This window comes from Oncorhynchus keta, chromosome 5 (genome assembly GCF_023373465.1).
Source record: "Oncorhynchus keta strain PuntledgeMale-10-30-2019 chromosome 5, Oket_V2, whole genome shotgun sequence".
NCBI classification, from domain to species: domain Eukaryota; kingdom Metazoa; phylum Chordata; class Actinopteri; order Salmoniformes; family Salmonidae; genus Oncorhynchus; species Oncorhynchus keta.
The window spans coordinates 22,386,277-22,412,437 of NC_068425.1; the positions used below are offsets into that span (position 1 = coordinate 22,386,277).

Here is a 26,161-nt window from a genome sequence, read left to right on the forward strand (position 1 = left end):
GAGAACTAAAGGATTTTGCTCAATACAATTTGAGGTCATTCCTATTGTGCTAAGCAGTTGTTTTTCTTGTAACTATCTTGATTGTAGATTCCGTTATGTCTCCCTATTAGCATATGGATATTAATACATATTTACAGTGCCATGTGAATGCATGGGGAAAAGATCCAGAATATCATAATACACACTTGAAATGAACTTGAAATGAATTTAGGGACTGAAGAGAGATGCTAGAGATACAGTTTGGTGTATTGTCGCAGGGTTACAGTATGATGTATTGTAGCAGGGTTACAGTATGATGTATTGTATCAGGGTCACAGTATGATGTATTGTAGCAGGGTTACAGTATGATGTATTGTAGCAGGGTTACAGTATGATGTATTGTAGCAGGGTTACAGTATGATGTATTGTATCAGGGTCACAGTATGATGTATTGTAGCAGGGTTACAGTATGATGTATTGAAGCAGGGTTACAGTATGATGTATTGTAGCAGGGTTACAGTATGATGTATTGTAGCAGGGTTACAGTATGATGTATTATAACAGGGTTACAGTATGATGTATTGTAACAGGGTTACAGTATGGTGTATTGTAGCAGGGTTACAGTATGATGTATTGTAGCAGGGTTACAGTATGATGTAGGGTTACAGTATGGTGTATTGTAGCAGGGTTACAGTATGATGTATTGTAGCAGGGTTACAGTATGGTGTATTGTAGCAGGGTTACAGTATGGTGTATTGTAGCAGGGTTACAGTATGATGTATTGTAGCAGGGTTACAGTATGATGTATTGTAGCAGGGTTACAGTATGATGTATTGTAGAAGGGTTACAGTATGATGTATTGTATCAGGGTCACAGTATGATGTATTGTAGCAGGGTTACAGTATGATGATATTGTAGCGGGGTTACAGTATGATGTATTGTATCAGGGTTACAGTATGATGTATTGTAGCAGGGTTACAGTATGATGATATTGTAGCAGGGTTACAGTATGATGTATTGTAACAGGGTTACAGTATGGTGTATTGTAGCAGGGTTACAGTATGATGTATTGTAGCAGGGTTACAGTATGATATATTGTAGCAGGGTTACAGTATGATGTATTGTAGCAGGGTTACAGTATGTTGTATTGTAGCAGGGTTACAGTATGGTGTATTGTAGCAGGGTTACAGTATGGTGTATTATAACAGTTTTACAGTATGGTGTATTGTAGCAGGGTTACAGTATGATGTATTGTAGCAGTTTTACAGTATGGTGTATTGTAGCAGGGTTACAGTACGGTGTATTGTAGCAGGGTTACAGTATGGTGTATTGTAGCAGGGTTACAGTATGATGCATTGTAGAAGGGTTACAGTATGATGTATTGTAACAGGGTTACAGTATGATGTATTATAACAGTTTTACAGTATGGTGTATTGTAGCAGGGTTACAGTATGATGTATTGTAGCAGTTTTACAGTATGGTGTATTGTAGCAGGGTTACAGTACGGTGTATTGTAGCAGGGTTACAGTATGGTGTATTGTAGCAGGGTTACAGTATGATGCATTGTAGAAGGGTTACAGTATGATGTATTGTAGCAGGGTTACAGTATGGTGTATTGTAGCAGGGTTACAGTATGATGTATTGTAGCAGGGTTACAGTATGATGTATTGTAGCAGGGTTACAGTATGATGTATTGTATCAGGGTCACAGTATGATGTATTGTAGCAGGGTTACAGTATGGTGTATTGTAGCAGGGTTACAGTATGATGTATTGTAGCAGTTTTACAGTATGGTGTATTGTAGCAGTGTTACAGTATGATGTATTGTATCAGTTTTACAGTATGGTGTATTGTAGCAGGGTTACAGTACGGTGTATTGTAGCATGGTTACAGTATGGTGTATTGTAGCAGGGTTACAGTATGATGTATTGTAGAAGGGTTACAGTATGATGTATTGTAGCAGGGTTACAGTATGATGTATTGTAGCAGTTTTACAGTATGGTGTATTGTAGCAGGGTTACAGTATGATGTATTGTAGCAGTTTTACAGTATGGTGTATTGTAGCAGTTTTACAGTATGGTGTATTGTAACAGGGTTATAGTGTGATGTATTGTAGCAGGGTTACAGTATGGTGTATTGTAGCAGGGTTACAGTATGATATATTGTAGCAGTTTTACAGTATGGTGTATTGTAGCAGGGTTACAGTATGATGTATTGTAGCAGTTTTACAGGATGGTGTATTGTAGCAGGGTTACAGTACGGTGTATTGTAGCAGGGTTACAGTATGGTGTATTGTAGCAGGGTTACAGTATGATGTATTGTAGAAGGGTTACAGTATGATGTATTGTAGCAGGGTTACAGTATGGTGTATTGTAACAGGGTTACAGTATGATGTATTGTAGCAGGGTTACAGTATGGTGTATTGTAGAAGGGTTACAGTATGATGTATTGTAGCAGTTTTACAGTATGGTGTATTGTAGCAGGGTTACAGTATGATGTATTGTAGCAGTTTTACAGTATGATGTATTGTAGCAGGGTTACAGTATGATGTATTGTATCAGGGTCACAGTATGATGTATTGTAGCAGGGTTACAGTATGATGTATTGTAGCAGGGTTACAGTATGATGTATTATAACAGGGTTACAGTATGATGTATTGTAGCAGGGTTACAGTATGATGTATTGTAGCAGTTTTACAGTATGGTGTATTGTAGCAGGGTTACAGTATGGTGTATTGTAACAGGGTTATAGTGTGATGTATTGTAGCAGGGTTACAGTATGGTGTATTGTAGCAGGGTTACAGTATGGTGTATTGTAGCAGTGTTACAGTATGATGTATTGTAACAGGGTTACAGTATGATGTATTGTAGCAGTTTTACAGTATGGTGTATTTTAACAGGGTTATAGTGTGATGTATTGTAGCAGGGTTACAGTATGGTGTATTGTAGCAGGGTTACAGTATGATGTATTGTAGCAGTTTTACAGTATGGTGTATTGTAGCAGGGTTACAGTATGATGTATTGTAGCAGTTTTACAGTATGGTGTATTGTAGCAGGGTTACAGTATGGTGTATTGTAGCAGGGTTACAGTATGATGTATTGTAACAGGGTTACAGTATGATGTATTGTAGCAGGGTTACAGTACGGTGTATTGTAGCAGGGTTACAGTATGGTGTATTGTAGCAGGGTTACAGTATGGTGTATTGTAACAGGGTTATAGTGTGATGTATTGTAGCAGGGTTATAATGATGTGGTGGGGACACGTAACATGTCTGTCAAGTTCAAATGTAAGCTTTATTGTCAAATGTACAAGTGCAGTGAAATGCTTTTAAATGTAAATTTTATTTTAAAAACAAATATATACAGTGACCACCCCCTTCGTCTTATTCCTATTTTGTTGCCTTACAACCTGGAATTAAAGTTGATTTTTTTGGAGGGGGGTTGTATCAATTACACAACATGCCTACCACTTTGAAGATGCAAAATATGTTTTATTGTAAAACAAACAAGAAATAACACAAAAACAACAGAAAACTTGAGCATGTATAACTATTTACCCAAAGTCAATACTTTGTAGAACCAACTTTTGCAGTAATTACAACTGCAAGTCTCTTGAGGTATGTCTCTATCAGCTTGGCACATCTAGCCACTTGGATTTTTGCCCATTCTTCAAGGCAAAACTGCTCCAGCTCCTTCAAGTTGGATGGGTTCCGTTTGTATACAGCAATCTTTAAGTCATACCACAGATTCTCAATTGGACTGAGATCTGGGCTTTGACTAGGCTTCTCCAAAACTTTTAATGTTTTCCCTTAAACCACTCAAGTGTTGCTTTAGGGTCATTGTCCTGCTGGAAGGTGAACCTGTGTCCCAGTCTCAAATCCCTGGAAGACTGAAACAGGTTTCCCTCAATGATTCCCCTGTATTTAGCGCCATCCATCGTTCCTTCAATTCTGACCAGTTTCCCAGTCCCTGCCAATGAAAAACATCCCCACCATATGATGCTGCCACCACCATGCTTCACTGTGGGGATGTTGCTCTCGGGGTGATGAGAGGTGTCGGGTTTGCACCAGACATAGCGTTTTTCTTGATGGCCAAAAAGCTCAATTTTAGTCTCATCTGACCAGAGTACCTTCATCCATATGTTTGGGGAGTCTCCCACATGCCTTTTGGCGAACATCAAATGTTCTTTCTTATTTTTTTCTTCAAGCAATGGCTTTTTTCTGGCCACTCTTCCGTAAATCCCAGCTCTGTGCAGTGTACAGCTTAAAGTGGTCCTATGGACAGATACTCCAATCTCCACTGTGGAGCTTTGCAGCTCCTTCGGGGTTATCTGTGGTCTCTTTGATGCCTCTCTGATTAATGCCCTCCTTGCCTGTTCCGTGAGTTTTGTTGGGCGGCCCTCTCTTGGCAGGTTTGTTGTGGCGCCATGTTCTTTCATTTTTTTAATAATGGTGCTCCGTGGGATGTTCAAAGTTTAAGATATTTTTTTATAACCCAACCCTGATCTGTACTTCTCCACAACTTTGTCCCTGACCTGTTTGGAGAGCTCCTTGGTCTTCATGGTACCTCTTGCTTGGTAGTGCCCATTGCTTAGTGGTGTTGCAGACTCTGTGGCCTTTCAGAATCATTTGACACTTAGATTGCACACAGCTGGACATTATTTAACTAATTATGTGACTTCTGAAGATAATTGGTTGCACCAGATCTTATTTAGGGGCTTCAAAGCAAAGGGGGTGAATACATATGCACAGCACTTTTACGTTCTTTATTTTTTTTTACATTTCACTTCACCAATTTGGACTATTTTGTTTATGTCCATTAAATGAAATCCAAATATAAATCTATTTAAATTACAGGTTGTAATGCAACAAAATAGGAAAAACGCCAAGGGGGTGAATACTTTTGCAAGGCACTGTATATATTGTAATGACCTGGCTAGATCATAAATTAACCATTGTTCAGACAGAGAATTGAGTTTACAAATTCCCAATTAATTAAACAAACTCAACACAGGCTAATGTTTGGCCATAGCCCACGCCAAATAAGGATACCCATATAAATCAACCGTGACCGTCACTTGTTAAGACCAGATGTAAGAGAGAGAACAATGGCTAAGCATGGTCTTAAACTGGTGATGCTCCACCCCCCAGCCAACCCCATACCCCCCACCCGCCGCTCCACCAACCATCAGGATGCCGGGCACCAAAACATTCCAGGTAATCCCGTGGTTGGCAGATAGCAGTTTGACTGGCATGTCGGACCCTGTGAACACTGGGTACTGGTAAGTACAGCACAACCAACGAACAGCACAACACATAACACACAGCTGTCTGTCCAGGTCACTACAATATATATAAATATAATAAAGAAAACAGGAGAAATAAGAATAAAGAGTAAGCTATATACTGGGTCAGTGCCAATACTGGATGTCAAACTGGTGATAGTAACAGGAGGTACAGGGAGCAGACAGAGAGCCTGTTGACAGCCAGCTGTTTGAGGTGGAAAAGCCCCCGGCTTTGTAATGACAGTTACTGTAACACCAGGAAGCAGTGATGTGGCCTAACAGGAAGGCAGAGGATTGCTGTTCAAACCCCAGTTAGGCTACCTAATTTTCACATACATTCTTTGTATAAACAACTATATAGATATGCAAGGAAATATTTTAATTTGAATTAGAAGCCAATGTAAAACAGTACTTGTTTTTGTCACTTGGTAAAATACCACTTACCTTGCAGACTCCTAAAATTTACAAGAAGTGGTTATAAAATTGCAGACACATTAACAACATCAGAATGTGTCTCGTCACACACACACACACACACACACACACACACACACACACACACACACACACACACACACACACACACACACACACACACACACACACACACACACACACACACACACACACACACACACACACACACACACACACACACACACACACACACACACACACACTGTTAATCATGACGTCGCAACCATTTTAATGCTTGTCACCCTCCTTGTCTATCCTAATCATCTACAGAACCCATGACTGCTTCATACTTTGGAGAACAGACCAGCACAGACATTCAAGCCTGTTTTCCACTCCTCCTTGTGGAGTTGTTTCTCTATGTTCAGCATTAGGGACACCAGACAGCCATGCTTTCTGAAAGCTGTACTGGGCTGGTTAATGATAGTGGCAGGGCGTCTGTTCTGATGCCCTGCGTTATGAGGAGCGCAGGGCATCAGCCGCCAAACACACTCTATTGGCCCAGGGTCTAGGTGTGTGAAGTGTGTGAGAGTGGTCTTATCTGGCGGGAGCAGAAAGCAGGTGTGTGGCTATTCTCCGGCAGGAAGCAGGGGTCTCCATAGTGAGAATATGTTACATACTGTAGGAGATATTAGGAACGTCCAGATCTCCCTGCCAGGACAGTTGCCCTAAATCGTCTACAGAGTGCTGCGCTGCAAAGACAGAGAACAGCCACTTGTTTACTACTTAGCTTTATGCACCAACTCTAGCTATTATCATCCTATACTTTCAGATTAAGAACATTTAGTTTTCTATGTTGCAATTCAGTCTATTTATATTTCGACTGATAAATTCAATAGGTGTATATCATAATGTAGTTTTCTTGGCATTTGACAGGAAGTCACTTATGTACAACTATCATCAATGATTTTAAGCCTCCTTAGTGGGCGGAGACAAGACTGTCAGCTCAACTGACTGCATTGTTCTCGTACAGTAGACAGTTCTGTACACAGTGATCTGGCACGAAGAAGGGTTGGAGGATGTGACAAGTACAGCATGCAGTGCTGGTAATGTTGAGTGTTATTTCATCCACACATGGCCATTGTGTAAATGCCTTTATGTGTCAGTCAAGGGGAAAAACATAACAAAAAGGAGAGAGTACTTTTCACATCTGAACAAAGCAGGAACTCGTTGAGGCTTTTCTCTTTTCAATTAGCTTTGAGAAATGCAGTTATTGTTCTGCCAAAAGCTTCAGTCCCATTTCCCAAGGTGACTGCCAGCTGAGAAGTGAGCAAGTAAAATAATTGGATGGGCTATTGCACTGTTTCCCCCTGATCTACTGAAACAGTGGATCGAAAAATGAAAGAAGACTTTTTGGACAAAGAGTGGAGGAAGTGTGTGGAGGTGAGAGGCAAGGTGAAAATGAGGGTGAGATTTGTGTTAGAAGTTTGTACCACAACGCTGTCATTACTCTTGAAGACATAGTAATTGTCATCAGACCAACAGACAATGGAGATGGACAATACCTTTTAGGTGCGGTCGTCCCAGTGTCACGAATCCAGAGGAGATGAAGTTATGATCAAGTTGGCCTTGGCGGAAGTTCTCTTTCCCGTAGTGCCCTGTGAGAGAAATGCAGAGTTAAGATAGCATGAGATGACCAATACCATTTATCTGACTGAGACAATTCACTAAGCATATTCGTTGCTGATTTTCGTTCCAACCCTCACATACGAAATCCCAAACAACTGTGTACACATATCAGAGTCTGGGACACTCTTAATCAGAGGTGTAGACTCGAGTCACATGACTTGGACTCGCGTCAGACTATATTAAATGGTATCACATTTGGTGAAGTGTACATTATTGTTTAGGACTCGAAACTCAAAGTTTAGGACTTGAGACTTGACTCGGACTTGCCTGCCTTGACTTGGGACTTGACTTGAGTCTTGGGTGCTAAGACTTGAGACTTACTTGTGACTTGTAAAACAATGACTTGGTCCCACCTCTGCTCTTAATAGATCCAACCACCCTAGTTAATGAACGTATTATATGATGCATTAGCCTCATTCTTTAGTTAGCCGAATAGCTGTGTTCAAGGGAGTTTGTTTTTTATGGTGTCTTATTTCAGTTCAGCCAGTACTCTGACAGATAGTGAGGAGGCCTCTGTATTTCACTCCCTCTTTGGCTCAGACAACTGGTAAAGGAACAGGGACACAGAGGGAAAGGAAAGTCTCACATTAACAATTTATGCTGTCTGATGTACACTCAGGATCATCACCACCGCAAAAGGTCACACTCCTCAAAGCTGGGGGAGCTAGTGAAGACCTTCCCTTCTCATATCGTTCACAAATTAAACAAAGATGCCCATTCAGGGTCAAAAGCCCTGCCCTTTTGCCAAAGCAGGTAAAACATTCCAACTTTAATTGGATGGAAAAATGTCTTTCATGCTTGGGAACTTGACCCTGAAGATCAGTGATGAGATTCTAAAGAACCCTTCTAACCGAGACACTCTCCTGTGTTTTAAAACGGATTCATTCCATCCTCAACTTATACAGTACAACACTTTTACCCCACATAGACCTACACTATGGAGGGACCTAATATAATTGATTCATAAACTGTGTAATTGGATCTATCTTCACAATCATGACAGCTGCATTGTAGTACTGTATCTATGAAATGTCAGTATACAAAATGTGCCTTGCAACAAAACATTTCATCCTGAATTTCCTTGGTCGTAAAGATCACTATGTAACATAATTTGTTCCAAGATGATATAGTGTGTCTGGCTGGAACAAGTCCTGTAATTGAGAGTGCAGAGGTCCACAATGGACCGTCAAAGTGCCGGCCAGCAGTCTGACAACCTCCATTTGTCCTGCCAATCGAACACCAAAATATTGTGCACAAAAAGATGCAGGTAGGCTGAGAAAGTGAGTGTGTATCAGGCAGTGAAAGCTTAAGCTGAAAATAGAGGAGAAACAACATGACGGTCTGTCTTTCAAAGGCCTATTGAGTTCCCCTCCCCTAGCTCTCTTCCTTCCTGTTAGTGCCAGTCTGTATTAGCTGGCAAATAGTTCAACAGCCTCATCTCAATGGAGCAATTTCAAAGTCAATAGCGTCACTCAGACCTTTGGGCCATAGAGGCAGAGATCGAACAGCATTTCAAATGATCATAATGAGAAGGAACACCTGGGACCATTGGCCCTGGTCTTCATTACACTGACGTTTGACACAGGCCTGAGCTCTCTAAAGCCTGTTTGGTTCTGTTTTCAAGCCCAATGGATACTGTAAACTGATTGCTGAAACATTTTGCCCATCACTGTTACTTTGGGATTTTCATACTAAGAAACAAGTAAATACTTAATGACTCTCAGGATTTAAGAAGTTGACTGAGTCCAATTTATGCTGAATAAAAAGAGGCGTTTATGTGCAAGTTTTTTAAAAATCTGTTCAAAGTATGCCTTCATGAAGTGTTCTTGGCTTAGAATAATACCAAAGGGAAAACAACTACAACACATACAGTGCATTCGGAAAGTATTCAGACCTCTTCCCTTTTTCCACATTACAGCCTTATTCTAAAATTGATTAAATAATTTACACAGTCTACACATAAAAAAAAACAGACCTTATAAGTATTCAGACCCTTTGCTATTAGACTTCGAAATTGAGCTCAGGTGCATCCTGTTTCCCATCCTTGAGATGTTTCTACAACTTGATTGGAGTCCAAATGTGGAAAATCCAATTGATTGGACATGATTTGGAAAGGCGTGACACACCTGTCTATGTAAGGTCCCACAGTTGACAGTGCATGTCAGAGAAAAAACCAAGCCATGAGGTCGAAGGAATTGTTCGTAGAGCTGCAAGACAGAATTGTGTCGAGGTATAGATCTGGGGAAGGGTAACAAAACATTTCTGCATCATCGAAGGTCATCAAAAACACAGTGGCCTCCATCATTCTTAAATGGAAGTTTAAGTTTGTAATCACCAAGTCACCGATCACCAAATCACCAATCACCAAGTTTGGAATCACCAAGGCTCTTCCTAAATCTGTCCGCTCGGCCAAACTGAGCAATCGGGGGAGAAGGGCCTTGGTCAGGGAGGTGACCAAGAACCTGATGGTCACTCTGAAAGAGCTCCAGAGTTCCTCTGTGGAGATGGGACAACCTTCCAGATGGACAACTATCTCTGAAACCCTCCACCAATCAGGCTTTTATGGTAGAGTGGCCAGACAGAAGCCACTCCTCAGTAAAAGGCACATGACAGCCTGTTTAGAGGTTGCCAAAAGGCACCTAAAGGAGTCTCAGACCATGAGAAGAAATGTGGAACTCTTTGGCCTGAATGCCAAGTGTCACGTCTGGAGGAAACCTAGCACCATCCCTATGGTGAAGCAGGGACTGGGAGACTAGTCAGGATCGAGGGAGAGATGAACAGAGCAAAACAAATCCTTGATGAAAACTTGCTCCACAGTACTCAGGACCTCAGAATGGTGCAAAGGTTCACCTTCCAACAGGACAATGACCCTAAGCACACAGCCAAGACAATGCAGCAGTGGCTACAGAACAAGTCTCTGAATACCCTTTAGTGGCCCAGCCAGAGGCGGACTAATCAATTTTAGAATAAGGCTGTAATGTAACACAATGTGGAAAATGTGAAGGGGTCTGAATACTTTCCGAATGCACTGTATCTCCGCCAGTGTTTGACAAGCTGTGATGGGGATAATCAGCTTTCTAACCTTGGTCTACTCTAAGGACAGCGCCTAAGGGCTGTATTCAGGTTCTACTGTAGGAGACGTTGACTATGATACATTGTGTTCTTATGCTGAAATACACTGATACATTACCTCGAAAGGGTCATTTAACTGATTTTCCATTAGCAGAAGACATTAGGGTCCAAGCAGAGACCAACCAACATCAATGAGAAAATTATGTTAGAACGTAATACACTGCTCAAAAAAAATAAAGGGAACACTTAAACAACACAATGTAACTCCAAGTCAATCATACTTCTGTAAAATCAAACTGTCCACTTAGGAAGCAACACTGATTGACAATAAATGTCACATGCTGTTGTGCAAATGGAATAGACAACAGGTGGAAATTATAAGCAATTAGCAAGACACCCCCAATAAAGGAGTGGTTCTGCAGGTGGTGACCACAGACCACTTCTCAGTTGCTATGCTTCCTGGCTGATGTTTTGGTCACTTTTGAATGCTGGCGGTGCTTTCACTCTAGTGGTATCATGAGACGGAGTCTACAACCCACACAAGTGGCTCAGGTAGTGCAGCTCATCCAGGATGGAACATCAATGCGAGCTGTGGCAAGAAGGTTTGCTGTGTCTGTCAGCGTAGTGTCCAGAGCATGGAGGCGCTACCAGGAGACAGGCCAGTACATCAGGAGACGTGGAGGAGGCCATAGGAGGGCAACAACCCAGCAGCAAGACCGCTACCTCCACCTTTGTGCAAGGGGGAGCAGGAGGAGCACTGCCAGAGCCCTGCAAAATGACCTCCAGCAGGCCACAAATGTGCATGTGTCTGCTCAAACGGTCAGAAACAGACTCCATGAGGGTGGTATGAGGGCCCGACGTCCACAGGTGGGGGTTGTGCTTACAGCCCAACACCGTGCAGGACGTTTGGCATTTGCTAGAGAACATCAAGATTGGCAAATTCGCCACTGGTGCCCTGTGCTCTTCACAGATGAAAGCAGGTTCACACTGAGCACATGTGACAGACGTGACAGAGTCTGGAGACGCTGTGGAGAACGTTCTGCTGCCTGCAACATCCTCCAGCATGACCGGTTTGGCGGTGGGTCAGTCATGGTGTGGGGTGGCATTTCTTTGGGGGGCCGCACTGCCCTCCATGTACTCGCCAGAGGTAGCCTGACTGCCATTAGGTACCGATATGAGATCCTCAGACCCCTTGTGAGACCATATGCTGGTGCGGTTGGCCCTGGGTTCCTCCTAATGCAAGACAATGCTCAACCTCATGTGGCTGGAGTGTGTCGGCAGTTCCTGCAAGAGGACTGGCCCGCCCGTTCCCCAGACCTGAATCCAATTGAGCACATCTGGACTATCATGTCTCGTTCCATCCACCAACGCCACGTTGCACCACAGACTGTCCAGGAGTTGGCGGATGCTTTCGTCCAGGTCTGGGAGGAGATCCCTCAGGAGACCATCCGCCACCTCATCAGGAGCATGCCCAGGCGTTGTAGGGAGGTCATACAGGCACGTGGAGGCCACACACACTACTGAGCCTCATTTTGACTTGTTTTAAGGACATTACATCAAAGTTGGATCAGCCTGTAGTGTGGTTTTCTACTTTAATTTTGAGTGTGACTCCAAATCCAGACCTCCATGGGTTGATAAATTTGATTTCCATTGATAATTTTTGTGTGATTTTGTTGTCAGCACATTCAACATTGCAAAGAAAAAAGTATATAATAAGAATATTTCATTCATTCAGATCTAGGATGTGTTATTTTAGTGTTCCCTTTATTTTTTTGAGCAGTGTATATTTCCAAGTGTGAAAATAAAACAACATAGAATACAATCTGAATTGTGAAAAACAGATATATTCATATGCGGATCTCATGTATTACTGCAGATTCCCAGGTATATCCACATATAATCTACATGAGCCACCAAAGACAGCAACTAGCATTGTAATACAGTATGTAATGGAATAGTGTATGTGCTGAGGCTAGTTCAGTCAAGGCCAGTTTCACCCAGTATAGTACAGTTGATGCCAGACTTGAGGGAGATGCATACAGTATTTCACAACAGAAAGATGAGTCGTGTCAGAAAGGAGGCCACAAGGGATGAAGACCAATTACAGGACTGACATGAACCCAAACAAAATAGTCAGCCTCTAGGGAGGTATCCTGCGTAGTCCACAATCTCTTAATGTAAAACACTGGGGAAGTATCCAGCACAGTCCATAACCCCTAATGTAAAACACTGGGGAAGTATCCAGCATAGTCCACAATCTCTTAATGTAAAACACTGGGGAAGTATCCAGCATAGTCCACAATCTCTTAATGTAAAACACTGGGGAAGTATCCAGCATAGTCCACAATCTCTTAATGTAAAACACTGGGGAAGTATCCAGCATAGTCCACAATCTCTAAATGTAAAACACTGGGGAAGTATCCAGCATAGTCCACAATCTCTTAATGTAAAACACTGGGGAAGTATCCAGCATAGTCCACAATCTCTTAATGTAAAACACTGGGGAAGTATCCAGCATAGTCCACAATCTCTAAATGTAAAACACTGGGGAAGTATCCAGCATAGTCCACAATCTCTAAATGTAAAACACTGGGGAAGTATCCAGCATAGTCCACAATCTCTTAATGTAAAACACTGGGGAAGTATCCAGCATAGTCCACAATCTCTTAATGTAAAACACTGGGGAAGTATCCAGCATAGTCCACAATCTCTTAATGTAAAACACTGGGGAAGTATCCAGCATAGTCCACAATCTCTTAATGTAAAACACTGGGGAAGTATCCAGCATAGTCCACAATCTCTTAATGTAAAACACTGGGGAAGTATCCAGCATAGTCCACAATCTCTAAATGTAAAACACTGGGGAAGTGTCCAGCATAGTCCACAATCTCTAAATGTAAAACACTGGGGAAGTATCCAGCATAGTCCACAATCTCTTAATGTAAAACACTGGGGAAGTATCCAGCATAGTCCACAATCTCTTAATGTAAAACACTGGGGAAGTATCCAGCATAGTCCACAATCTCTTAATGTAAAACACTGGGGAAGTATCCAGCATAGTCCACAATCTCTTAATGTAAAACAATGGGGAAGTATCCAGCATAGTCCACAATCTCTCAATGTAAAACACTGGGGAAGTATTGTCAGGTTCTATTTTTCAGAGTAAATGACTCACGGACACTAGAGAAGCTTTCACCAAGTTTAATTATTCCCAAAGGTTCTGTACAGCTGTAATCAGACAGCAAAACATTTCAGACATCACAATTATATACATCCTATTTAAGACACTCCCTCTCTCCATCCTTAGTTTCTGCCCAAGAGAAAGTAGGTAACCAGATACTAACCCTGATTAATCCCTGAAGGGAAACTGACCTCACCCCTCAACTCCTGACCTCAACCCCTCCTTCACCTAATCCACAGATATCCATCTGTCTTCCCTAAATCAACACATCGCTCTCCTCTCCTCCATCAAACATGTTGCAAAGCCTTCTGGGTTGCTACAGAGTCTTTCTATTCAAGGCTTCGTCTCTATCATTTATTTAATATCTCAATGTTCAAAGTTGAGCCGATTCCAACAGTATGCAGCACAGTCCATAATCTCTTAATGTAAAACACTGGGAAAGTATGCAACACAGTCCATAATCTCTTAATGTAAAACACTGGGGAAGTATGCAGCACAGTCCATAATCTCTTAATGTAAAAGTGTTTCATTAATCCATAATGCTAACCCTGATGTTAACCCTGAAGTGACCTCCAGACTACCATGACACCCCAGTGTTTTACATTAAGAGATTATGGACTGTGCTGCATACTTCCCCAGTGTTTTACATTAAGAGATTATGGACAGTGCTGCATACTTCCCCAGTGTTTTACATTAAGAGATTATGGACTGTGCTGCATACTTCCCCAGTGTTTTACATTAAGAGATTATGGACTGTGTTGCATACTTCCCCAGTGTTTTACATTAAGAGATTATGGACTGTGCTGCATACTTCCCCAGTGTTTTACATTAAGAGATTATGGACTGTGTTGCATACTTCCCCAGTGTATGCAGCACAGTCCATAATCTCTTAATGTAAAACACTGAGGTGTCATGGTAGTCTTGAGGTCACTTCAGGGTTAACATTATGGATTAATGAAACACAGTGAGAGCTGTTAGAGGGGATGAAAGCCAATAAGGGGTTAGACAATCCTAGTTTTGGGCAACTGTAAAATGGCAGTCAAAGTGGTTATTGATTCCAATGAGAATTATTACATTTACATTTACATTTAAGTCATTTAGCAATTGTATTGAAGTGTCAAGTGTTGGAATTCAGGCAAACATAACTGTAACCACCTCTGTTGGCTAGCCCTTACAGTAGTTTCATTTAATAATAAACTGCACATACCAGCAGCTGTGGCTTTTGTGGCTCGAGTCAAGTCTGAGAAAAGCGGCTCACATCCCATGGTGTAGCACGTAACAGTTCTCCTCTGACACAATCCCTGGATGAGGAGGAGTGTCTACTTTGACACGAGAGTGAAACATAACACTGAATCTGGGACACCATACTAGGGCACTTAGCAAGTGATCCCCGGAGCAGGGATCTGGAGACCGGATAAAAGAAGGAGGAACAACGATGCAAGACCGAATTATCTCAGGACAAAAGCCATGTGTCTCCCGAAGAACATATTAATTTGCATCTCCATTTTGAGCCAATGCTGAGTAGGCTTATGGAACCCCAGCATGAAAATAGACTCAGCCGAGGCCCTTTGTCTACACTGCTATATCATTTTCAGTCTTAAAAATATATACTTAAGTAGCAGGGCCCCCATCATCAGTTTGGGGGAGTAGTGAACTACATGTGGTTTAACTTGCAATTTAAATACATTTTTGCAGTAGCTTTGTGGTAGTTGGCCTACATTCAAATCTTGGTAGTGTTTTCAGTAGTTCATTACTTTGTTGCCATGTAGTGGTGTAGCTTACTACTGGAACTGGAAATAAAATATTGGTGAAGTAGGCAAGAATTTCCTTAATGTTTTCAGCATCAAACCTGCCTAATTCTCACTTGAAACACTTTTTGTGTGACGAATTCCACATGTTTGAGTTTAATAGGGCAGAATACACATTCTGTTAACATCTGACTCCAGAGTGATATGTTCTTGCAATTTGTAGTCTGTGACATTTCAGATTCAGGTATGATAATTTTTCGCTAAGTAGTTTGGATGTAGTGAACTACTTTTTAAAAGTAACATTAAGGTTAGCTTTAGTGTAGTTTAACTTACAATAGTGTGAAGTAACTGGTAGCTCATTAATTATATTTTCAGAGTAGCTTCCCCAACACTGCCCATCATCTATTTCAGTGTGTGTGTCAAAGACCATTTTGACCAATAATGAAAGCAATAAGGTCCCACTTTACTATGCAAAGGTTGCATACCATAGAAATAACATTGTTGTACAAATGTCAGCCAAGTATAATGACAGTAGTTATATATACTGTTACATAGAAGCGTGTACAATGAAGATTACTGTGTAGTCATAAAAAGCTATTGAAAGTCCATAATAGAATGTCTCCTTATTCAGTCATCCCTGCTTGTCTCGTTTCTATGGGATTTCTATAATCTACCTCCACAATACCTACCAATCACTACTGTCTATATGAAATTCAGACTGGATCTCCACCACTCAGAGAACGTAACTGAGGGCAAAGAATATGGCTTTAATAACACCTTCTCTATTATGTTCTCATGACATTTACATTGAACCTCGTTTCATTTGATCTAACTACTTAACATAACTTCTGTTTCCATAGTAACTCTGTCATCTTGGGTATCGATTTTATACAGAGAAAGGACTTTGATTCAACTCATAGTGCACCATTGTAGCGTACTAGAGGAAAAGACCATTTCAGAAACTATGCTTAGGACAAGTACAGTTTGAATCATTTTTGCAAGATATTCTTGGATATGTGAAGTAAAAACAGTGCAGGTACCCACCGTGGTTTGCTAGCATGGTGTGAACTGGGGTGTAATGGTTCTTGGATGTTCGGAGAGGTGTGTCCATGTCTTTGGGTGAACCCTCCAATGCTGCAATATTTTCATTCTCCTTATTTAGTCCTTGTTGCCTCAAAATGTCTGCAAGGGCTCTGCAAAAGAAATGTAAAAACACAGATGTAATTTAATAGTTTTCAGACTATACAAACAGAACCAGAAATAATTTCCTGTTTTCAATCACCGACAACCATTATTCTCAACATCCCCAGAAGGTCTACTTAATTTATTTAGTTACATACAGCTCCAATTGTGTTGGTGGAGCTCCAGAACCAGGCACAGTGTGAAGTGTAATTACACCCAAGGTGGCCGACAGGCCAGGTTTCAATACTGAGCCACACTGAGTACAGATGGGCCTTTCCCTTCAGGCCAAGGGAAGACAGCTAAAGCCATTCATCAATGTTCCTTGAAGAATGTTCTGCTAGAGCTATACGCCCCCACTACTAAGGTTCAAATGGGAATCTAACTCCTACCAAGTTACCAATTTTTCACACAAAGCATCTTGCTATCACCATTTTCAACATTGGTCCCCATTGAAGTATAGTGGTGAGGATGGTGGACATATTGGTTTCTTCAAAGAGCTGAAAGGGTAATGTAACTGTGTCAAAGTCGACCTGAGTCAACTTCTTTCCATAACTCTCTGTGACTTTGGGAGCTATTTATTAATAGCCTTTCCCTTCTAGGATGGGCACACTTTAACCATATCCTTTCCACAGACTGAGGCGACCTGGTTTTCATCGCCCCAGTTGACTACTTTGTGTCTTGTATGGCAGGAACACGTTCAACCAGTCCCACACAGTGGAGGAATAGAGGTGCTTTTTCAAAATATTGCGCTACAAAATCTCTTCGGTAAATCATGTTTCAATAGCACCAGTACATTCCTATGTATGGGAAGGGGAAAAACATCTACAAGAAATGGGAACGTATAAAATAATCTTCAAACGATACACCCATCATCCATCGAGGGAGTGAAGTAAATACTGTAAAGAAGAGAAGTGAAAATAAATTGTAATTCCCTTTACACTGCACTTGCAGCACATGACAGAGGATGTAATTCAGTCTTGTTGGGTTTCAGAGGGACTTGCCTCCGCAGTGAAATGGGATTTTTTTCTCTTTTTTTCTATGTTAACACATTTCTACATTGTGAAAAGAGATAAGGAAGACTAGAATGTGTTTACAGATATGGTGACATGTTATTTGAGTCTGTTATTTCAGACTGAGACAGAGAATGAATTATTATGAGCATGTGGTGTAGATGTTCAACAAGTCTATCATCTGCATTCTAAACGCATTAGTTTAGTTTATTAGGATCCCATTAGCTACTGCACATGCAGCAGCTACTCTTCCTGGGGTACACATACAATGTACAAATACATGACAAAGTACAGAACAGTTATAGACAAGAAAAACACAAGATATTACATCAAATTAAAAATTAAAAATGCACATAAAATAAGAGTTATATATTTGAAAGAGACCAAGAGACAACAAAAATAGTATTTACATATTCATATTATTCATAGTATTCATATATATTCATAGTGTTCACATATACACATTCATAGTCATATAGTGGTCCTTCTGTAGCTCAGTTGGTAGAGCATGGCGCTTGTAACACCAGGGTAGTGGGTTCGATCCCCGGGACCACCCATACGTAGAATGTATGCACACATGACTGTAAGTCGCTTTGGATAAAAGCGTCTGCTAAATGGCATATATTATTATTATTATTATATATACAATACATTACATCTTTATAAATAGGAGAGATGATGTGATACAACATTTAAAAAAAAATTTTTAAAGCTAAATTTACTTTTTTCCTAAGTAATGTCTTGTGGCAGAGCATTCCACAATGACATGGCTCTAAACATACAGTAACTGAGCGATGCATTAAATCTGTCTTTGGTTTGGGTACTGTGAAGAAACCCATAGTGGCGTATCTGGTGGAGTATGTACAGTATGTCTGTTTGAAGTGTATGCATATAGATTATACAAGTGGTTAGGCATTTTCAACACAAACACATTTCTTAAAAAGACTCGAAGAGAAGTAACACATTTCTCCTCAACCCTCAACCATGACAGACTCATGCATGCTGTTGATGTTAGTTCTGTGTGTACAGTCAAGGGCAAGGCGTGCTGCTTTGTTTTGAGCCAACTGCAGCTTTGCTAGGTCTTTCTTTGCTGCACCGGGCCATTTACCAATTAAAATAGGTTCAAAAGCATTGGGGAGAAAAAAATGGAAATCAATGTGAATTTCTACTCCCCTTGGATCCTGAACTCCACAAAATCTTTGTCAAGCCATGATTCGTGGCTGAATGAATATGTTAGAAAAGTATTGCAGCATTGACCCTGCCTATCAGGTTGTCAGTAATCTCGGTTGACGCAGAACTAAAATCTCTTGTAATTTGGTCAGATGCTCGAGGACCAGTACCAGTACCAATTAGGTTTACATAGTCTGTCCATGAGAGATTAGGTTGTCAGGAACACCAAAGAAATGAATATTCCCAATGTGAGCAGAGAGAAGGATATCACTGACATGCCAACCACTAATGGAGTAAAAGCAGAGACTGGAGAAGAAATAAATCCATATAAGTGTGCTTTACATGCTTTACAGTTATACAAGAGACATTGCAAAGTCATACTATCTCACCTACCTCACCCAATCTGCTTTCTCTGCCCAATATTATGGTAACATCACTCTAAAAAGACATATTCAATCTCACTGCATGCAGGTCAATTTATAAATCCCTTTTGAATGTATTAGAACTGACTCTCACTGACAAAACAAAACCTAATATGTACTCAATCTGAGAGTAGATACTTTTTTGCAACAGATCCATCTTAAATTGCATCCAGGTTTGCTTTCGAGAAAGTGATCAATATAGACCACTCAAATCCCTGGCTTTGGCTTTCACTCGACATTTATTGTGCCTCTGTGAAGGTCACAGAAGAAACAACAAAGGTCTGCCAATGCCTTAGCATTCCCCTCACAATCCATCCCCAGTCACTGAGATAAAACTCTGAGTCACTTTACAGGGCTAAATACATTTAAACCATTGCCTAGTATATAGTTAATCCCATGTTCCAATACAGCTCTCGACAGGGTTATCAGCATGGATGTCTCAAGCCACAGAAGTCGTTTTTTCTCCCCGGCAGAGATCATTGTTACCAAATGTGCCAAATGATTGTTGGAAATAAATCATTAAAAAAGCTATTGAATGTCCACTAGGCAATGTCTCCTCGTTTAGTCATCCCTACTCTGGCTGCATTTACACAGGCAGCCCAATTCTGATTTTACACTAATTGGTCTTTTGTTCAGTCACATGAGATATTTTCACACTAGATATTTTTTGAGCTGATCTGATTGGTCAAAAGACCAATTAGTAAAGAAAAAATCTGAATTGGGCAGCATCTGTCTCATCTCTCTCACCACCACTCATACTGATGTGGTGGTGGCAGTAAGCATCTCCATTTGAAAGTACGCCCCATGGCTAGGATAGGAGAGCATTAAGGGGCCAGAAATCCTCACAGTCTCCTCAGTTCTGAGTACTGAGATAGAGGTACTGCCACAGCCTCAGAAGTCTAATAGTCTTTAGTGGGATCAAAGTGAGTTGTTTGGTAGGTTGCATGAAATAGCTTTGACTAGAACTGTAGGAATACACTAGAGGCAGACAGATATTGGTATCATATTTCTACTTGTACTGTCATCGTTGAAACTATCAAGGCTTGGCTTGAATTTAAGGATTGTATATTTGAATGTCACTCTATGAGCAGAAAAATGTGTCTGAGAGCATTATCTCTTAAATCAAAGACCTGTACTTGACACCATTTTTGGTGTGACTATTAAATCAATAGTTATTGAGGTTGTAGACATAACCATGAATTTTCTAAAGGAAAAATGAATGGGGGGCACTTATCCAAGCCTTGTTCTCGTATCTATATTTTGTCAACAGAACCGTCCACCTGAAAGATTTCTCTTCAGAACCAGATGTTTAATAAACTGAGGGGAACAAAAATGTTTCCTTTCTAATGCTTTGATATGCATTGTTCAGCTAGGAGTCAATGACATTTGACAGGCTGAAGTATGGACTTCTAACAACAGTGTGAGTGTGACTCATCTAACAGCAGAAGTATTAATGCAGAAAACAGGTGCTGAGGTTAAAGGATGTTGTGGAAGAGAGACAGATCTATGGTTGTAGATCCCTGTCATGAGAAGATGACAGTGTCATCCTTGGAGCTTACCACATACTGAACATCTGGCCACCGCTACAGTTCAAGCTGCATTTAACTCCAGACAAAGGTCTTCCAGTCTGCTAGACCAGCCACTATATCCACTAGGCTTGTGGTACAAATTATCTCTAGTGGAGAAACATAAATGTTCTATCTAGGGTTGATACCATGGGAGGTGCTTGCTTAATTAAGAATGGATACAAATTAATGCTGCATGGAGTCTGAGAACAATCAATCTGAATTCCACTCACTGCCTTGATTTTATGGTGCCAACAGGTAACGAGGGTACAGAAGCCAGTCCTAGCAAGGCACAATTAGCCTCACATGGGCTTTTATCAAGATCTTAGCTTTGTCTGAACAGGTAGACAACCCCCTCTGCTATGGGCTAATAGACACCAGACCACCATTAGACAATCACAATGATTGGCTAACCACATGTGGTTTCTCCACCCAAACCATCTCTTTGGGTACTGTCTTGTTATAGCTTTTCTTGCAAGGCATAGGTATACTACTCACATACAACACTGTGAGTGAATGAGAAAGCTGCTGGCTTAATCTGCAAAATTCATCATGGCGGGTTGATGTCAGAGCACAAAATCCCTAACATACTCCTCCACTTCAGAAGGTTAACTGTCTTTCAATTCAGACTGCAGTACATTAGTTACTCTCCTAGCTCTAGGAAGTGCTTAACAATATAGTCAAGGCTTCTAATGTGTCATGGAAAAAGTCACCAGCTTCAATAATTGCGGAGGCAATTTGTTATTTTCAGCACCTATCCAAATACTTGGACATTGTAGGACTGCAGAGTGCACGATTATAAGGATTGTTGGTACAGTATGCATTCATAGGGACATAATATAATGAATACATTGAGACATTGATTATACTTTCCCAACAGCAGTCCATCCATGGGTCATTATCCCGTAAGATACAAAGCCAATCAAAAGAAGGGAGAGTGATATCTGTTCAGTATGTCCTCTGGGTTGTTAGCAGTGAAGCAAACCAACCTTGTTCCTAGCCTGAATGTTATACTGTGACCATGAATGTGATGCCTTTTCTTTGACAGAGCCATTCAATTCCACACCTGCCTCATGGAGGTTTGTTTGTGCTGCTGATGAAAACGGAACAATAATTTAGTTGACAAGAGGCATTTAATGTTCCAATTTATGGTGGTGGTTGTGGTAGTGGTAGTGGTGGTGGTGGTGGTGGTGGTAGTGGTGAATTGGGTTGACTGTCACTTGGGGGTTGTGTATATCTGCACAAGAGAGGTACTTGAAAAGGAGTTGATCGTAATCATCAGTTGGCCTTTGCATAATGGCTTGCAGGTGATGTAACACTATTTTCCAGAGTGGAATGAAATTGATCATCATTGTAAATTATGGCTTCATCCCTATTCAAAAGTTGAGCATATAGCTGCACACCTGTGATGGTCAGATTTATTTGCATCATTGGGATGAAGTGCTCGTGATTTAGTCTATTCACAAATCTAATTTAGCTTTCTATACCCAGTGTACACAATTTTACTGTCATCAGCAGACTTTTCATGTCTGTGAAAAATGAAGCTGGTGTTTCTTAACAGTGATTGCACACACACACACACACACACACACACACACACACACACACACACACACACACACACACACACACACACACACACACACACACACACACACACACACACACACACACACACACACACACACACACACACACACACACACACACACACACACACACACACACACACACACACAGTTAATCATGCCATCGCAACCATTTTAATGCTTGTCACCCTCCGTGTCTATCCTAATCATCTACAGAACCCATGACTGCTTCATACTTTGGAGAACAGACCAGCACACACACACACACACACACACACACACAAAGGAAAAAATTATAAATGACTATTTCTTAACCTGAATGTCAGGGTGACTTACCTATGGACATTCATTTCCTGAGGGGGCTTGGTTGCTTTGTCGTAGGCAACTTTTGCAGAAACTCCGATGAGGATGATAAAAGCTATGACACCACAGGTGATGTATACCGTTGTGTTAGTCTGATCCAAGTCAGGGTCGTAAGTGTCACCTGTTGGTGCCGGGGAGGGAGGCTGCGTTTTGATCCAATCTGGGGTGTTATAATTTGTGCAAGTTTTCTGTTCTATGCGTTTCCCTTTTTCTGCACAGCAATAGCGCAGGAAACAACTTCCACAACAGTAGCGGTGCTCGGTGTTGTTGCACTCGAACACTTTATCGTACGCTCCGCTCACGTCGTAGTAGCCCAGGCACGTGTCATGGGTAGCGATCGAAGGTGCCTGGACCTGAGTGTTTCGCCGCGGAACCGCAGTAGGCGCCTCCGTGCCGTTCACCTCCTTCATCTTCTGATTCCGCTTTGGAGCGTTTTTCTTCTTGTTGGCTGTAGCCGCACACAGTACATTCAGCGGGTCCAAGTAAATCAAAAGAAGCAGAAGATGCTGTATCCCCATGATTTGAGGTTGTATGTCTTTGCTGATGCGATCGTTTGCCCCCCACTTTTTTTAGTTGTATGCTTTCTCTCCTCACACGAAGACCTCTGGTTCTTTACCTAGCCGTGCTCCTGCCACTGACCCAGTCTTGTGGCTGTCCACAGGGGTTCATTTCCGAAACCCTTTTCCAACTGTCCACTGCCGAGAGTGTCATGCTCTGGTTGAGGGAAGGACGTTTCTTGCACCAATCAATTGCAGTCGGACGACCGTGTCACACATTGTGCAGCATCCTCCGAATATAAGTGGAGTTCTGTGGTCATCGGGGGACTTTTGGGTGGAGGAAGTGTCATTTGGATTCAGCTTGAGAAATGGGCTGAAGAATCCCTTCCGGCTGTCTCAGACAATGCCATCTACCATAATAATGTATTTATTCGCAAAGCCCTCACTCTTGCACAGTTGAACGCTGATTGTTTTCTGTAGAGAAAGAAGGAGAGAAAGACAGAGGATTCAGTAAATTCCAACTGTAAAAAAATACTTTGTTAAAAGAAAAAAAAGGACCAAACATGTTGCACAAGAAAAATAACATAACCATCTGCACCAAATTAAATCTAATTTTATGAATTGCGTATCAATGCCAACTTAACAGACGCAAAAGAACGCGCGTAAAACAATTCTGCTCAATCAAACAAACGTTCCCTCGCAGACGCACGAACTATTTCAGCACCATGGACAGCGCAACCCAGCGCGGACACTATGCGGATATATTTTTGAGTAGTTCTTCGTGCTATACTTTCTATTTTTGAATGTCCACTTCAAAGTTATAACGCAGACAATTAAAAAGTCTTAACTCATTTGACAGAGAAATAGCCTAACATATTCAGTGTTGGTAGTTCCCCCCCTCTTTTCTTGTTGGGGTTTACTTTCCTCCAGCTCTATTCATGGAGAGAAGAAGACGAATCTGACGAAACTTTTGTACAAACAAGACAACCAAAATCACACAGCAACGAAACAGAAAAACACTTACCCGTTGATGGTGTCCGGCAACTGAGTGTCTCGACTCTGCCACAGACTGAACCAAAGTACCTCAGCTCTGCGTGAGACCCCGTTCTGCTCCGACCCGACTCCATCCCTCACTCCCCCCTCCACATGAGCGCGTCTACGTCACCAATACAGGTACCTCATTTAATTAGAAATCGCCCCCTGATAGCAGTGCTCTCGGTCATGCCTACAGGCTGCACACCGTAATCTGGACCATTCTAGAACTGCATTAGAGCTTTCTCTTTCAGAGTGCGACGTTGGTGGTGTAAATCTTCCCTTTACTGCACAATGCTGCGTTCACTCATACCATGTAACAGCAGCATGTTGCAATTGTTGGTGCTTCTATATAGTTGGCTTTTATTATGCCCTATTATGCGAGAGATTGGGAATGATCTTCTTTAGGTAATACAATAACATGCCACAATATGATGCTAATACACAGTTTAACATGCCATGATAGCAGAGTTTGTCTCCAGGCTATTGGAATGTTCCATTCTGGTGTTCAGAAAAGTGGCTATATTTCCTAAGACATTGATATCTAATCTGGAATGTGGCTCGCTGGAAAGAGAGACCACATACATTACAACGGAAAGCAGTTGGTTAATATTCAGTGAAAAAGCTGCATTAAAGCTAACACACTTACTTATAGGAGGCTCCAGAAACCGCAGTAGCCTAATTTTCAATGAAAGACACTGCATCATGTTCAACCTCCATGTAATTTTGGACGAGGCAGTGGAGACTGAAAAAGAACAATGGCCTACATAATTGACTTCAGCCCCTAGTTCAGTGGAGGTTCCTGGGAGACCTTGTGCAATCTAAATCTAACAATCCTTATCGTTTCAGAGAACTCTACATATTTGATGTACTTTCCCACCTCATTTTTCATTTGACAGGTTTGTGTACTTTCAGTTGTGTTTGACCCATATTACAGTATGAGTATAACGCTATGATATTATGAGATACTATTACTCTCCAAGCACATTAAGTTACTTTGTGGCCCATGGTAGAATGATGTTAGTTAGAATTGTTAGTTAGATTACTTGTTGGTTATCACTGCATTGTCGGAACTAGAAGCACAAGCATTTCGCTACACTCGCATTTAACATCTGCTAACCATGTGTATGTGACAAATAAAATTTGATTTGATTTGATTTGATTTGATGTAGCCTTTTTTAACCTTGTCCACACGTTGAGTTGCATGTTGAAAACAGCGAGGCCTTTGAAATGAAATCCATAATCTCCACGCTGCCCTGACAGTGTTCAGAAGCTAATATGACAAGGAGACAAGAAAAGGGCACAGGGCTTTTGATAAATGTGTTTCTTCACTGGATGCTATGGATGGCAGCATTTGCAAATTAGCCCCCCGACTCTCTGTCAGTCAAAATGACACATCAGATGTCACATCGAGCACAAAGGGAAGAAGGATTGTCCATTAATGTTTAACAGCTTAGTGCGGAGAAAGCTAGCCTCAGCAAAAAGCATTGACAGGTAACGACTGGGTCGACATTGGCTCAGGAATAATTAAACTATTCCTCCGAAGAATGAAATCATTAGGGTTCCAACCTGGGAATTCTGCTCTTTTGTTTTCTCTCAATTAAGTGGAATGAGCAACATCTTGAAACAACAACTAATTGGAAACAATACTGTCTAATGTTATATTTTCTCCAAACAGAAGACCAAGTGACAATAATGAGGTGTCATTGTTACGACATCATGAATATGCCCCACCTACTGTACAACATCTGTTTGATGTGTGTCTAAAAACCTGCTCTTTCAATCAGGGACTGTATGTGGATCTTGTTTGGGATTCAGCTCAGAGCATAACCAAAATGTCTGCTCCAGTTCTTATGCAACACAGAGTAGTGTGTAATGTTGAAATGTTTGGGTACGTTTGAGTTAATGGAACTGTCAAAAAATGTTTAATCAAAAAAGCAAATACTATTTCAAAAATGAATTGTTT

At 41.2% G+C, this 26,161-nt stretch overlaps 1 protein-coding gene across 5 annotated transcripts in view; it reads right to left on the reverse strand.

Moving 5' to 3' along the window:
• The window catches only part of LOC127930052 (protein shisa-6-like), an 83,801-nt gene extending 59,516 nt beyond the window's left edge, over positions 1–24,285 (reverse strand). For 2 of the 5 annotated variants that reach the window (XM_052519081.1, XM_052519082.1), the window contains exons 1-4: positions 22,640–23,748; positions 16,410–16,558; positions 7,241–7,333; positions 6,356–6,427 (exon numbers count right to left, since the gene is read on the reverse strand). In XM_052519081.1, coding sequence (XP_052375041.1) covers positions 6,356–6,427; positions 7,241–7,333; positions 16,410–16,558; positions 22,640–23,184 — 859 coding nt within the window. In that variant the 5' untranslated portion in view covers positions 23,185–23,748. Of the gene's footprint in view, positions 1–6,355; positions 6,428–7,240; positions 7,334–16,409; positions 16,559–22,639; positions 23,749–24,187 lie in introns of those variants that run through there. The other 3 variants (XM_052519084.1, XM_052519083.1, XM_052519080.1) reach the window with 2 other exon arrangements.
• Positions 24,286–26,161: the final 1,876 nt, after the last annotated feature.